The 15,533-nt window shown below is 55.1% G+C and overlaps 1 protein-coding gene across 2 annotated transcripts in view; it reads left to right on the forward strand.

Moving 5' to 3' along the window:
• Positions 1-14,274, forward strand: part of LOC119957070 (DENN domain-containing protein 1B-like) — a 91,446-nt gene extending 77,172 nt beyond the window's left edge. For both annotated transcript variants that reach the window (XM_038784707.1, XM_038784706.1), the window contains 4 exons: positions 2,836-2,970; positions 5,761-5,828; positions 8,984-9,194; positions 12,916-14,274. In XM_038784707.1, the coding sequence (XP_038640635.1) occupies positions 2,836-2,970; positions 5,761-5,828; positions 8,984-9,194; positions 12,916-13,992 (1,491 nt within the window). In that variant the 3' untranslated portion in view covers positions 13,993-14,274. The remainder of the gene's footprint in view (positions 1-2,835; positions 2,971-5,760; positions 5,829-8,983; positions 9,195-12,915) is intronic.
• The last annotated feature ends 1,259 nt before the right edge of the window (positions 14,275-15,533 follow it).

Consider the following 15,533-nt stretch of genomic DNA (forward strand, 5'->3'; position numbering starts at 1 on the left):
ACCGACCCTCTGAAAGAGCCCCCGACCCAGGCCCACTCCCCCACCCGATCCCCGTAACTCCACCTAACCTGCACATCTTGGGACTGTGGGAGAAAACCTCTGGATGCATAATTAATTACATTGGGGCAGAAGGATAGTGTGTGGTTTCCCATCAGCCTCCACAGGAAGAAGCATTCCCTGTCCCCAAATTATTTCCAGGGAGAATTTTGGCCTGGGTTTCAGATAAACTTTACCAATCTTTCTTAGATCCTGGATTCTCCAGTTCCGGGGCTATGTCCCCATGCCGACACAAAAGGTCCACCCATTCCCCGTTTTGCTGGGGGCTAGCATGCCAGCAGTGTAGAGCAGCTGCCTCCAGCTACCAATACGTGCCGGAGAATTGCCGGGTCCGTGGCCACGCATGTGCACGGCTGCGGCCTACAGTGGCTGTGCCGTGCTTCATGGCGGAGGCGGCCGGCGGACCTGGCCTGTGAAATAGTCCCCCCATTTGGCCAGCTCGCACGCCCCGGACCACCCCCCACACTGCCCCCAGGCCCGAATAATGTCCCTCCCCTGCCCGCGGATCGGCCCTCCCCCGACTGTGGCGACGCTGGACTGAGTCCGCAGCCGCCACACCCAGTTCCCGACGGGTGAGATCATGAGAGACCCGCGCCGCCGGGAACTCGGCCAGTCGGGGGCGGGGCATCGGGGGGGGGGGGATCAGGCAACGCCCTGAGGCCGCCGATACGCAGCGTACTCTGCGAGTATGTAGCTTTGGAGGGGGCAGAGCAACACGAAAGCGGCGCCGCCCCCGATTTGGTCAGGAATTTAGATTCTCCGACCGGTGGCCAAACGCGATTTCCGGCCCCCTTTCTCTAAGATCCATCCTCAGACGCCTCTTCACCAAGTTTGCTGTGTTTTTGGAATCCTGGTATAGGGAAGTCACGTTATTGATTGAGTTGTTGGATTTACAAAATATTGTAATATTTGAAACAATATTGCAGAGCCTACAATGATACTCTAATGAATTGAGGAACGAGAATCAGGAGTACTCCAGTCAACCCCAATTGGTACTGATTTTATTTGTTTTCCTGCCTCTTCCCATCCCCATCAATCTAAACCTGCCCGTCCATCCCAGCCCAAAGCCTGGGTCTTCCCATCCCCATCAATCTAAACCATCCCAGCCCAAAGCCTGGATCTTCCCATCCCCATCAATCTAAACCTGCCCGTCCATCCCAGCCCAAAGCCTGGATCTTCCCATCCCCATCAATCTAAACCTGCCCGTCCATCCCAGCCCAAAGCCTGGATCTTCCCATCCCCATCAATCTAAACCTGCCCGTCCATCCCAGCCCAAAGCCTGGATCTTCCCATCCCCATCAATCTAAACCATCCCAGCCCAAAGCCTGGATCTTCCCATCCCCATCAATCTAAACCTGCCCTTCCATCCCAGCCCAAAGCCTGGGTCTTCCCATCCCATCAATCTAAACCATCCCAGCCCAAAGCCTGGATCTTCCCATCCCCATCAATCTAAACCATCCCAGCCCAAAGCCTGGATCTTCCCATCCCCATCAATCTAAACCTGCCCTTCCATCCCAGCCCAAAGCCTGGATCTTCCCATCCCCATCAATCTAAACCATCCCAGCCCAAAGCCTGGATCTTCCCATCCCCATCAATCTAAACCTGCCCTTCCATCCCAGCCCAAAGCCTGGGTCTTCCCATCCCCATCAATCTAAACCTGCCCTTCCATCCCAGCCCAAAGCCTGGATCTTCCCATCCCCATCAATCTAAACCATCCCAGCCCAAAGCCTGGATCTTCCCATCCCCATCAATCTAAACCTGCCCTTCCATCCCAGCCCAAAGCCTGGGTCTTCCCATCCCCATCAATCTAAACCTGCCCTTCCATCCCAGCCCAAAGCCTGGATCTTCCCATCCCCATCGATCTAAACCTGCCCTTCCATCCCAGCCCAAAGCCTGGATCTTCCCATCCCCATCAATCTAAACCTGCCCTTCCATCCCAGCCCAAAGTCTGGATCTTTCTCTACTTCTCCTGGCTTTCCCCCTCCAAACTCACCTTGTCCATTACACCTCCCGCTGCCCTGACTCCCCCCCCTCCCCCCTCCCTTTTTCCATTCCCACTAAACTGCTGACCATCCAACTTCCCAACCTAGCTTCCCAGTCCCACACTACCTGACATTGTAAATCATTCCTTTCCCTCGGCCACCAATTCAATGATCAGCCACCCATCAGTAACCCCCTCTTTTGTCCTTGCAAACTCCTGCCCCATTGCCAACCTCATTTTCCTCTCCAAAGTCAGTAACTTTCTGTTCAATTGAAATTGAGAGTACCCAATTATTTTTTTTTCCAATTAAGGAGCAATTTAGCCTGGCCAATTCACTGGCCCTGCACATCTAGCTGGGTTGTGAGTGTGACACCCACGCAGACACGGTCCCAAGTCATTAACATGTCGGAAGCTCCCAAGTCTCTGCCTATCCTTCCTGAAGCTCCACATTTGAATCAGGTTTCTGCCCTTTGCACAACTCTGAAGGACCCCAATTAAAATCAAAACTTACAACCTCAATAATGTCACCATTGTGCATTATTTCCCCTTATCCAAGCTGCTCATCAACCACATCATCCTCCAAGACCTCTCGTTCTGAGATCACTCAGTGAGACCCTAACCGCTTGTTTGTTCAGAAGTATCAATCCTTGTATTTTGGAAGCAAGTATGAGCGTGTGACTGAGAAAGTTTACACTGTTGGTGTAAGTCCAGGCTGGCACCATTGCACATGCGCCATTGTACAAAGGCTTTCACCTTGCAGCTTTGCAGCAGAATGATGGGTCGTGTTTTGTTTCCAGGGCCTGGGTGAGGATGGAGGGGTTCACCGTGGAGGGTCACTGAGATATGAACCCGTTGGCGGCTCCTCCCATCAGAGGCGAATGCAGTCAGAGTGTTTACAGAATCGTCTGCCAATCACCCAGCATTTTGGCCAGGTAAGGAGCAGCCTTGGTGACAAGGCCCAAAACACTGGGTTCCTGATGCGACCGTCAATTCACTCGAGACAAGAGTAGAAATAAACTGTGGCTCTAATCAACTTAAAACAGTGCCTGCCTGCGACTGATCCAACACTGAGAGCCGCCTACAGGTCGACTGCTCTTTCTACCTCCCTTCAAGGGGAGGAGCCATGGGCAGAGCCCCATACAGGCCCCAACATGTTCCCCTATGGATGATGCCATACAATGGCCCAAAGGAGGAGCCCACAAGGGCAACAGCACAGATACAATGGTGCATCCTTGCTTCTCACTCCCACAACCAGTCCCAAGACACCAAGTAGCAGCAAGCTATTGAACTACAGAGAGCATCTTAACTGAGCTTCACCCTGGCTTCACAAAGTATTGGGGATGCTGACCAATCAGCCCTTCCTCATTCTTTCTCCCATCCTCGCTTTGGAGGGTGGAGATCAGTTGTGGCTCTCCGCAGCACCTCACACCACAGTCCCTCCTCCAGCTCCGCCCCCAACTCTTCCTCCCTCTTAACCCCCTCCATCGACACCCCATCCTCCTGGAAAATCCTCCTGTAAATCGTGGAGACGACGCCCCTCTCCAATCCCCGCTGACAGCACCGCCTCCAACGACGAGCAGGCAGCGGCAATTGGGAAGGTTGGGAAGACCTTCCTTGCAAAGTCCCGAACCTGCATATATCTGAAACTTTCACCCCCCACGCCAACCCAAACTTCTCGCCCAGCTCCTCCAAACTGGCAAATCGCCCTCCCAGAAACATCCTCCATTTCCTTCATCTCCCTCTCTTCCCAACCCTGGAATCTCAGACCCATCCTCCCCGGCCCAAACCCCTGATTTCCCCCTAATCGATATCGCCCCCCACCCCCCCTCACCCTCCCCCCCACACACCCCCGGCACCCCTCCCCAACCCAGCTCCCAAACTAAAATTCTGCCTAAAGTGCCTCCAGATAATCAGCATGGCCCCCGCCATCGGACTCACCGAATACTTCCCTGGGGCCATGGGGAGTGACGCCATTGCCAGCGCGGTCAGCCCTGACCCCCTGCAAAAGCCCGCCACCATCCTCACCCACAAAGCCCCCCCCCCCCCCCCTTCCCTATCCCTGAATCCTCTGCATTCGCCGCCCAGTAATAAAACATCGAATTTGGGAGGCCCAGCACCCCCCCCCCCCCCCCCCAACCCCCCCCCCCCGGCCTACCGTCCCCTCAGCCATATCACCCTCCTAATCCTAGCCACATACCCCGTCCAGACAAACGGGGAGAGCAGCCTGACCACCTCCCGAAAAAAACATTGGGCAAAAAGACCGTCAGGCACTGAAACAGAAACAAGAATCCCGGCAAAATATTAATCTTTACTGCCCGGCTTGCCAATGAGAGAGGGAGATTGTCCCTCCACAACAAGTCGGCCCTCACCCACCCCACAATTCCGGAGACCTGTCCGATCCCTGGCTACCTGCACCCCCAAATATCTAAAGTGAGAGGCTGCCAGACGGAACGGCACCCCCCGCCCCCTCCCCCCGGCCCCGCTCCCCCCCCCCCCCCCCCCCCCCCCCCCGGCCCCGCTCCCTCTCCCGGAGAGGAGAACACACATAAATGAATCATCAATTATACAGAATCCAGCAAAACCGAGTGATCCCTGACAAGGCCCCCGTCTGTTACAGCCCAAAGCTTTCAAAAGGTTTCTCCCCATGTCTGCGTGGGTCTCACCTCCACAACCCAAAAAAGATGTGCAGGGGAGGCGGATTGGCCGCGCTAAATTGGGAAAAAAACGATTGGGTACTCTAAATTTATTTTTTTTAAAAGAGACTATAAAAAGGAAGTGAATCAGAAAAAGAGAGAACAGGAACCCAGAGAGGGATTGAGGAGATTAAGGAGACAAAACCTTGTTAAAGTTAAGGAAAAAAAACAATACAGAGATGGGGTGCAGAACAACAAACAAAAAACCCGAATAATTGAACCAACCTCGACAAAGCCGTCAGATTCAGGTACACCCATCAAAATAACAAGGCAAAAAGAATCCAAACAATGTGCCTCAATAGGGATACGGTTCTCCAACAACAGAAAATAAACACAAAGGAGTGGATGAAAACACGCAGATCAAGAGGAAAGATGTCCCAGAGCTGGTCAGTGGCAAAACAACTGCTCCTTTCTCTACATCCATCCCTCTTGCTCCATCTCATTCCTACACCTACACTCGAGGCAGCTTAATAATAATAATCTGTATTGTTACAAGTCGACTTACATTAACAGTGCAATGACGTTACTGTGAAAATCCCCGAGTCGCCACCTTGTTCGGGTACAGAGATAGAACTTCGGGACTTGTGGGAGGAAACCGGAGCACCCGGAGGAAACCCACGCAGACACGGGGAGAACGTGCAGACTCTGCACAGCTGGGAATCGAACCCAGGACCCTGGCGCTGTGAAGCAACAGTGCTAACCACTGTGCCACCGTGCCGGCCGTATGACCACGTTTACGGTTTCCAGTCACGTCTCCGTCACATTGTGAGCTGGAGTCTCGGAACAAGGGTCCTGTGGAAGGACTGGAGTCTGCATTACACCGATTGACGTGTGGAGTCTCAGGATAAAACTTCTCCCTTTCTCAATCCAGGACGCAATACCCGGTATTTATTGTGTTGCGGGTTTGTGCCGAGAGTGACGGCTGTTTGAGGGGTTGGCTGGGGGACTGATTGGGTGGACACATGAGGGAGAGTCTCTGCCTATCCTGGGCCTCATTCATATTTAACACATTCATTGTTTCTCCTCCAGTCTCGTCCTCGCAGACCAGCTCGGCGCTACACCAATCCAGATGCAGCACTTCCCACTGAAACTGTCAGGTAACATTCCCAGCACATATACACCCCCCCCCCCCCAGTGTGTGTGTGTGTGTGGGTCAGACCCCCCCCCCCCCAGTGTGTGTCAGACCCCCCCCCCCCCCCCCCCCCCCCGTGTGGGTCAGACCCCCCCCCCCCCCGTGTGGGTGTGTGAGGGTCAGACCCCCCCCCCGTGTGTGGGTCAGACACCCCCCCCCCCTCCCCAGTGTGTGTGTGGGTCAGACCCCCCCCCCCGTGTGGGTCAGACACCCCCCTCCCCAGTGTGTGTGTGTGTGTGGGTCAGACCCCCCCCCCCCGCGCCCCCGTGTGGGTGTGTGAGGGTCAGACCCCCCCCGCGCGCCCCCGTGTGGGTGTATGTGGGTCAGTCACCCCCCCCCCCGTGTGGGTGTGTGTGGGTCATTCACCCCCCCGTGTGGGTGTGTGTGGGTCAGTCACCCCCCCGTGTGGGTGTATGTGGGTCAGTCACCCCCCCCCCCGTGTGGGTGTGTGTGGGTCAGTCACCCCCCCGTGTGGGTGTGTGAGGGTCAGACCCCCCCCGCGCGCCCCCGTGTGGGTGTATGTGGGTCAGTCACCCCCCCCCCGTGTGGGTGTGTGTGGTCAGTCACCCCCCCGTGTGGGTGTATGTGGGTCAGTCACCCCCCCCCCCGTGTGGGTGTGTGTGGGTCAGTCACCCCCCCAGTGTGGGTCAAAGACGTCCGAACATAGAACATAGAACAGTAGAGCACAGAACAGGCCCTTCGGCCCTCAATGTTGTGCCGAGCCATGATCACCCTACTCAAACCCACGTATCCACCCTATACCCGTAACCCAACAACCCCCCCCTTAACCTTACTTTTATTAGGACACTACGGGCAATTTAGCCTGGCCAATCCACCTAACCCGCACCCGGAGATTCCCCTTTGTGCCGAAATCGGGGGCAGTGTTGCTTTTGCGATGCTCCGCCCCTTCAAACTGTCACCCGAGGCCCTCCCCGATGCTCCGCCCCTTCAAACTGTCACCCGAGGCCCCCCCCCAATGCTCCGCCCCTTCAAACTGTCACCCTCCCCCCTCCCCGATGCTCCGCCCCTTCAAACTGTCACCCTCCCCCCTCCCCGATGCTCCGCCCCTTCAAACTGTCACCCGAGGCCCCCCGATGCTCCGCCCCTTCAAACTGTCACCCGAGGCCCCCCCGATGCTCCGCCCCTTCAAACTGTCACCCGAGGCCCCCCCCGATGCTCCGCCCCTTCAAACTGTCACCCGAGGCCTCCCCCGATGCTCCGCCCCTTCAAACTGTCACCCGAGGCCTCCCCCAATGCTCCGCCCCTTCAAACTGTCACCCGAGGCCCCCCGATGCTCCGCCCCTTCAAACTGTCACCCTCCCCCCTCCCTCGATGCTCCGCCCCTTCAAAACTGTCACCCGAGGCCCCCCCAATGCTCCGCCCCTTCAAACTGTCAGCCGAGGCTCCACCCCCGATGCTCCGCCCCTTCAAACTGTCACCCTCCCCCCTCCCCCAATGCTCCGCCCCTTCAAACTGTCAGCCGAGGCCCCACCCCCGATGCTCCGCCCCTTCAAACTGTCACCCTCCCCCCTCCCTCGATGCTCTGCCCCTTCAAAACTGTCACCCGAGGCCCCCCCGATGCTCCGCCCCTTCAAACTGTCACCCGAGGCCCCCCCCCCGATGCTCTGCCCCTTCAAACTGTCACCCGAGGCCCCCCCGATGCTCCGCCCCTTCAAACTGTCACCCGAGGCCCCCCCAATGCTCCGCCCCTTCAAACTGTCACCCGAGGCCCCCCAATGCTCCGCCCCTTCAAACTGTCAGCCGAGGCCCCACCCCCGATGCTCCGCCCCTTCAAACTGTCACCCGAGGCCCTCCCCCATGCTCCGCCCCTTCAAACTGTCACCCTCCCACCTCCCCCGATGCTCCGCCCCTTCAAACTGTCACCCGAGGCCCTCCCCCGATGCTCCGCCCCTTCAAACTGTCACCCGAGGCCCCCCCGATGCTCCGCCCCTTCAAACTGTCACCCTCCCCCCTCCCTCGATGCTCCGCCCCTTCAAACTGTCACCCGAGGCCCCCCCCGATGCTCCGCCCCTTCAAACTGTCACCCTCCCCCCTCCCTCGATGCTCCGCCCCTTCAAAACTGTCACCCGAGGCCCCCCCGATGCTCCGCCCCTTCAAACTGTCAGCCGAGGCCCCACCCGATGCTCCGCCCCTTCAAACTGTCACCCGAGGCCCTCCCCCGATGCTCCGCCCCTTCAAACTGTCACCCGAGGCCCTCCCCCGATGCTCCGCCCCTTCAAACTGTCACCCGAGGCCCTCCCCCGATGCTCCGATGGGCCGGGTCCCCGGCGGCGTGGGACACGTGTGCTATTCCTTTCCGTGAACCCGGCGTGACGGCTGCGGATTGAGTCCAGCGCTGCCACGGTCGGTGGGGAAGCCGTTCCGCGGGCAGGGGGGGGGAGGCTTTGGCAGGGGCTGGGGGCACTGGTGGGGGGTGGTGCAGGAATGGCGTTACTGGGGGGACAGTGTGTACAGGCCGGGTCCTCGCGCCGCCGTCATGCACCCGCCCGGCCACGGACCCGGCAATTCTCCGGCCGTATCGGCAGCCAGAGCCGGGGGATTGACGCTGCCTCCCTGCTAACCCCCCAGACGGAGGATCGGGGCAGCTTTTGTCGAGGGTAAAATGCCACTGTCAACACCAGCATCAGCACCAGTCTACAGAATCCAACCAATGGTCCCTGAACAAACCCACCCTCTGGGTCTATTCTTGACATACTCTGTGTATGGATGGTTCGCTCACCCCTCTCAACCCCCAAAGCAAACCCCCCCCCCCCCCCCCCCCCCCTAGTATAGGCACCTATCACTATGTGGGATTATTAACACTGCCCATTCCCATGTGGGGTCTTTACATTGCCCCCCCCCCCCCCTCGATGCCATCCCCATGTGGGCTGGTGATACTGCACCCCACCCCCTGACTCCAAGTCTATCACTCTGTAGAATACAAACTTCCTGAGCCCTGAGAGAAACCCCCACCACACTCCTGCTCGGTTTGACAGTTTCCTTGTCTTTCCCATGTAAGCCCCCAGTTTGGGGCTGTTACATTTCCCTCGTCCAGCAGTGACGTAAACAACCACATCGGAGCCTGGGTTTTGCTGTAAGTTACTCGTTTGTCGTTCACAGATCCACGGCTGGGGAGCTGGGGCCGGACAGTTCCCTGGACACCATTGACGATGAGTTTCTGGACGGTAATCTCCTGCAGGACGAGGATATGGATCTGCTCGGAGAGATCTTTGACACACTCAGCACCCAGACTGCTCATGACAAGGGTCTGCTCTATGGGACTCGGAGCCTCGACTTCTACAACTTAGATTCAACGGAGGACATCCACAGGGTGAGGAATCTCCCACATCAATCTTGTTGCGTTTTCTCATTTTTATCCAAAGACTCTTAACCCAGAAAGCTGCTGAAAACATTCCGAATGTACCAGAATGTAAGAATGTTCTGCGTTCAAACCTCACTCAAATAGCTCGAGCACTAAGTCCAAACTGCTCCAATCCTGAGGGAGCACCGCACTGTCAGAGGGTCAGTACTGAGGGAGTGCCGCACTGTCAGACGGTCAGTACTGAGGGGCTGCTGCACTGTCAGCGGGTCAGTACTGAGGGAGTGCTGCACTGTCAGAGGGTCAGTACTGAGGGAGTGCCGCACTGTCAGAGGGTCAGTACTGAGGGAGTGCCGCACTGTCAGAGGGTCAGTACTGAGGGAGCGCCGCACTGTCAGAGGGTCAGTACTGAGGGAGTGGCGCACTGTCAGAGGGTCAGTACTGAGGGAGTGGCGCACTGTCAGACGGTCAGTACTGAGGGGCTGCTGCACTGTCGGCGGGTCAGTACTGAGGGAGTGCCGCACTGTCAGACGGTCAGTACTGAGGGAGTGCCGCACTGTCAGAGGGTCAGTACTGAGGGAGTGCTGCACTGTCAGAGGGTCAGTACTGAGGGAGTGCCGCACTGTCAGAGGGTCAGTACTGAGGGAGTGCCGCACTGTCAGAGGGTCAGTACTGAGGGAGCGCCGCACTGTCAGAGGATCAGTACTGAGGGAGTGCTGCACTGTCAGAGGGTCAGTACTGAGCGAGTGCCGCACTGTCAGAGGGTCAGTACTGAGGGAGCTCCGCACTGTCAGAGGGTCAGTACTGAGGGAGTGCTGCACTGTCAGAGGGTCAGTACTGAGCGAGTGCCGCACTGTCAGAGGGTCAGTACTGAGGGAGTGCTGCACTGTCAGAGGGTCAGTACTGAGGGAGTGCTGCACTGTCAGAGGGTCAGTACTGAGGGAGTGCCGCACTGTCAGAGGGTCAGTACTGAGGGAGTGCCGCACTGTCAGAGGGTCAGTACTGAGGGAATGCTGCACTGTCAGAGGGTCAGTACTGAGGGAGTGCCGCACTGTCAGAGGGTCAGTACTGAGGGAGTGCCGCACTGTCAGAGGGTCAGTACTGAGGGAGTGCTGCACTGTCGGAGGGTCAGTACTGAGGGAATGCTGCACTGTCACAGGATCAGTACTGAGGGAGTGCTGCACTGTCAGAGGGTCAGTACTGAGGGAGTGCTGCACTGTCAGAGGGTCAGTACTGAGGGAGCGCTGCACTGTCAGAGGGTCAGTACTGAGGGAGTGCCGCACTGTCAGAGGGTCAATACTGAGGGAATGCCGCACTGTCAGAGGGTCAGTACTGAGGGAGCTCCGCACTGTCAGAGGGTCAGTACTGAGGGAGTGCTGCACTGTCAGAGGGTCAGTACTGAGGGAGCGCTGCACTGTCAGAGGGTCAGTACTGAGCGAGTGCCGCACTGTCAGAGGGTCAGTACTGAGGGAGTGCTGCACTGTCAGAGGGTCAGTACTGAGGGAGTGCTGCACTGTCAGAGGGTCAGTACTGAGGGAGTGCCGCACTGTCAGAGGGTCAGTACTGAGGGAGTGCTGCACTGTCAGAGGGTCAGTACTGAGGGAGTGCCGCACTGTCAGAGGGTCAGTACTGAGGGAGTGCCGCACTGTCAGAGGGTCAGTACTGAGGGAATGCTGCACTGTCAGAGGGTCAGTACTGAGGGAGTGCCGCACTGTCAGAGGGTCAGTACTGAGGGAGTGCCGCACTGTCAGAGGGTCAGTACTGAGGGAGTGCTGCACTGTCGGAGGGTCAGTACTGAGGGAATGCTGCACTGTCAGAGGGTCAGTACTGAGGGAGTGCCGCACTGTCACAGGATCAGTACTGAGGGAGTGCTGCACTGTCAGAGGGTCAGTACTGAGGGAGTGCTGCACTGTCAGAGGGTCAGTACTGAGGGAGTGCTGCACTGTCAGAGGGTCAGTACTGAGGGAGTGCTGCACTGTCAGAGGGTCAGTACTGAGGGAGTGCCGCACTGTCAGAGGGTCAGTACTGAGGGAGCCCCGCACTGTCAGAGGGTCAGTACTGAGGGAGCACTGCACTGTCAGAGGGTCAGTACTGAGGGAGTGCTGCATTGTCACAGGGTCAGTACTGAGGGAGTGCCGCACTGTCAGAGGGTCAGTACTGAAGGAGTGCCGCACTGTCAGAGGGTCAGTACTGAGGGAGTGCCGCACTGTCAGAGGGTCAGTACTGAGGCAGTGCTGCACTATCAGAGGGTCAGTGCTGAGGGAGTGCTGCACTATCAGAGGGTCAGTACTGAGGGAGCGCCGCACTGTCAGAGGGTCAGTACTGAGGGAGTGCCGCACTGTCAGAGGGTCAGTACTGAGGGAGTGCTGCACTGTCAGAGGGTCAGTACTGAGGGAGTGCTGCACTGTCAGTGGTGCAGGGTCAGAGAATCCCTAGGGGGGAACGTGGGACCACTCCGGCACCAACCTAGCCGCCTACGAAGGGGAGCGTTCCCCATTATTGGGGAACGTTCACGGCAGAGTGGTTGGCGCCACTTTTCACGCCGGCGTGGGGACATCGCCCCATTATTGGAGAATACCGCCTGCCATCTTTTTGATGCAGTTTAAATTTAAGCCCCCATTTGCCCTCTCAATCGATGGGATGTGCGGCCATTCCTAATTGCCATTGTACTGAGTGTTGTTAGGCACAAGTAGATTTCCTTCACCAAAGGGCATTGGAGAGCCAAATTGTTTTTAACGACCATGGTTTCATGGTCGCCATTAAACTTTTTATTGAATTCAAATTTCACCATTTGCCGTGTTGGGCTTCCAACCCATGGCCCCAGAGCATTGACCTGGGTCTCTGGATTATTAGGCCAGCAACTCCACCACCTCCCCCTGACACTCTGGGAGCATGGTCTTGTGGCCCATTTCTGGTCACTGCGAGATGGTTTTCTAATTGATACAACTTCAGAAGGTAGTTCAGTGGACCATCTCCTACAGCCGATCAGGACATAAACTTTTTCCCTTAAACTGGGCAGCCGGTGGCGCAGTGGTTAGCACTGCTGCCTCACGGCACTGAGGTCCCAGGTTCGATCCCGGCCCTGGGTCACTGTCCGCGTAGAGGTTGCACATCCTCCCCCTGTGTCTGCGTGGGTCTCACCCCCACAACCCAAAGATGTGCTGGGGAGGTGGATTGGCCACGCTAAATTGCCCCTTAATTGGAAAAATGAATTGGGCACTAAATTTTTTAAAAATCTTTCTTCCTTAAAAACCCAAACAGTGACTCAGTGAATTTTTAATCACAATTTGTTCAACTTCATGTTCACTGACAAGGACACTAGCTTTTTATATCTTAATATGAACACGTTCTTAAACATCTACGGTAAGGGTGAACTTGCATTCTCAGGATTACTGGCCCAGTAACGTTACTGCTCTGTTATCATTCTGCACGTCTTGTGTTTATTGCATTGCTGAATGTTAAAAGAAATGTCCGTATGCAACAGTCAGTGCATGCAAAGGTGAGTCAGTGTGTTAAAAGCTGTGTGTGTGAGAGATCTGTCTGAATGAATCTCTTGTTCCGCACTTGATTTTCTTTATGATCAATGTAGCAGGCACCCTATTGCACCAGGAAATGCCTGATACAGAAACATAGAGCCAAAATATCTCACCCTCCCCAGGGACAGCATTCCTCAGCAGAACATTCACATTACTGGATTGATTAAATTGTTAATTTATCGTCCCCATGTTTGCAGATCAAAGACATCAACCCCAGCGAGGAGGATCTGAATTGTAAGAGCAGGAGGGAATCGGAACCAGTCAGACACAGGTCATGGGGTTTCAGTGGCTCGGCCGAGTGTGTAAAGTCCCTCTCAGCCTCCTTGGACGAGTCTTCCGGCTTATCCTCCGTGTCCAACAGCCAAGCCGACCTTGGAGATTCTGGCAGTCTCTCCAGTAGCAGTCACGAAGAAAACATCACAGCGTCCGGGGCAGAGATACTGAAACACAACACTCCAAATAACAGCAATGCAAAGGACCTTGGGTCAATGGACGGAGCTTCAGCTAATTCCCCATCTGAAAAGGGTACAGGAATTCACTGGGATAAAGGATCCTTCCTGGCCCAGCCCAATGGAATATTAGCTGAAAACGGAGACACGCAACTGGAGGTGAGCGAGAAATGGGATGGAGTCTTAAACGAGACTTTGGAGATCAATGAACTAAAACCTAACAGTGAATCCAAGAATGACGAAGGAGAAGAAGTGGATCATTCTAGTTCAGGAACATGCACAGAGAGTAGACTTGACCAGAGCAGTAACACTGAAAAATCCCCACCACCAACAGCTCCTAAAACATCAGCAGTAGGACTGAGAGAGCAGGACCTTAATGGCAACAAAGGACTAAACAGCAGTGACATAAAGGAGGGAAGTTCAAGTGGTCAGGAAGAGGGATCTGAGGAACAGAGTTTGAGGACAGACAACACTCTCCCTGCTCCTGCTCCTGAAGAGGCAACAGCTCCCAGCGTCCAGTCTGCATTCTCCTATTTCAAAGCCCGATCAGGGGAACAGAAGGCTGAGACTGTGAAAGGAAAGGTCCAGCAGTCGCCCCCCTCAACAGCTGGGGCCCTCGGTATCTGTAGCAAAACCGACTGGAGAGAGGAACACAGCCAAGAGCGGGCGCTATCTGAGCCTCCTACCCCCACGAATGGCAGGTCAGTCAGAGAAAGCCCAGAAGGCGAGGATCAGAAACCAGAATCAGCAACACAGTCAGACGGAGACCCAGATCTCACAACCCCGAGAAAGGTTTCAGAGCTGAAAAAGAGATTTGAATCCTAGCAAATGACTGAATTTATATATACACACGTTTGAATAGTTGGCACTCCTAACTGAATGCTGAAAGTTGGTATCGGATCTTTGCTTTGAGGTCACAAACATCCCATCATACACGGTACTGGGCCACACGGAGGTTTCCCATTCACCGGGATTAATATGCCGAAAAACTGAGCGGCAACCTTTGGGATATCTTAAAGAGGAGGCTTTTCAATTGCCCATTAACATCTCCCACTCAAAAAATGCCTTCTTGGACTAGAATTTGAGCTTAAGCACTTAGCAGCATGTTTGGGGGGGGGGGGGGGGGGGGCTGGCGTTGGTGAGGGGGAGTGTGGTGGGTGGCAGGGGGGATATTGATGCTTACACATTATGACAAAATAGTTCAACATTTTCCAAATTTAAGGGAGGGACATTTGTCCAACGGAGCCGGAATGGCTGCGGATAGGGTCCTTACACACAATCAGCTTAGCCAGTCTGCAAGAAATATATTTTTTTTAATTGTGTGAAGTGATTCATTTTTATAGTAAGAATGAGAGCGGCAACATGAACTTAATGGTGGGCGGGGAGGGTTAACAGACTAAGAATGTCCATGCACAGATCTTTGAAAGGACAAGCTGAGAAAGCGGTTTTAAAAGGAATTCAGTTTCTTGGCTTTATTAATACAGAGGTACAGCACGGACGCTATGCTGAACCTTAGTAAATAGCCACTTGGCCCTGAAAACAATGGTGTGTTCAGCTCTGGGGCCCCACACTTTAGGGTGTTGTGGTGGGGGTGGGAGGGGATACAGAGGAGATTTATTGGGATGGGACCAGGTAGGAGGGACTTCAGGTATGTGGAGAGGCCGCAGAAGCTGGATTGTTCTCAGAGCAGGGAAGGTGAAGGGAGATTTGGGATGGTCAAAATCATGAACCCTATTGATAGAGTAAATAAGGGGAAATAATTTGCATTGACAGAAGGATCCGTAATGAGGGGAGTAAGAGTGTTAGGTAATGGGCAAAAGAACAAGATGGGAGATGAAGTTTTTTTTTAAAATGCAGCGAGTTATGATCAGCTTGAAAGGGATTGGATTAAATGCCATAGTAACTTTCCAAAGGACATTGCGTAAATAAACAAAGATATAAAATGGCAGGCCTGTGGAAAGAGAACGGGTTGCTCAATGGGCTGAATGGCCTGTGTGTGCTATATGACTAATCCTCAGAGGATGAGTGAATGTCAGATGTGTGTGCGCGTGTGTGCTGCAGTACCAGCCCTTGGCCAGGGGAGAGCGATGTTCCAATATTGATGAACAATTTCCAGCAATCTCCAGACAGGAAATCTTCAGTTTGAGAGGGACGAAAGGAATGACTTGCAGCATCTTTCACAATCACATGATACCCCAGGTCACTTTACAACAAGTGTGCCCCCCGCCCCCCACTACCCCAAGCCCAGGGGTATTGAGGTAAATTGGACAATTGCACAGTGCGGATTGGGGATTGAACCATGATCTTTCCTGGTCCATATCTGAGAGGGTAAAGCCCAACTTCCTCACCATCTACAACACTCCCAA

The sequence above is a fragment of the Scyliorhinus canicula genome, chromosome 25 (genome assembly GCF_902713615.1).
Source record: "Scyliorhinus canicula chromosome 25, sScyCan1.1, whole genome shotgun sequence".
Lineage (NCBI taxonomy): Eukaryota > Metazoa > Chordata > Chondrichthyes > Carcharhiniformes > Scyliorhinidae > Scyliorhinus > Scyliorhinus canicula.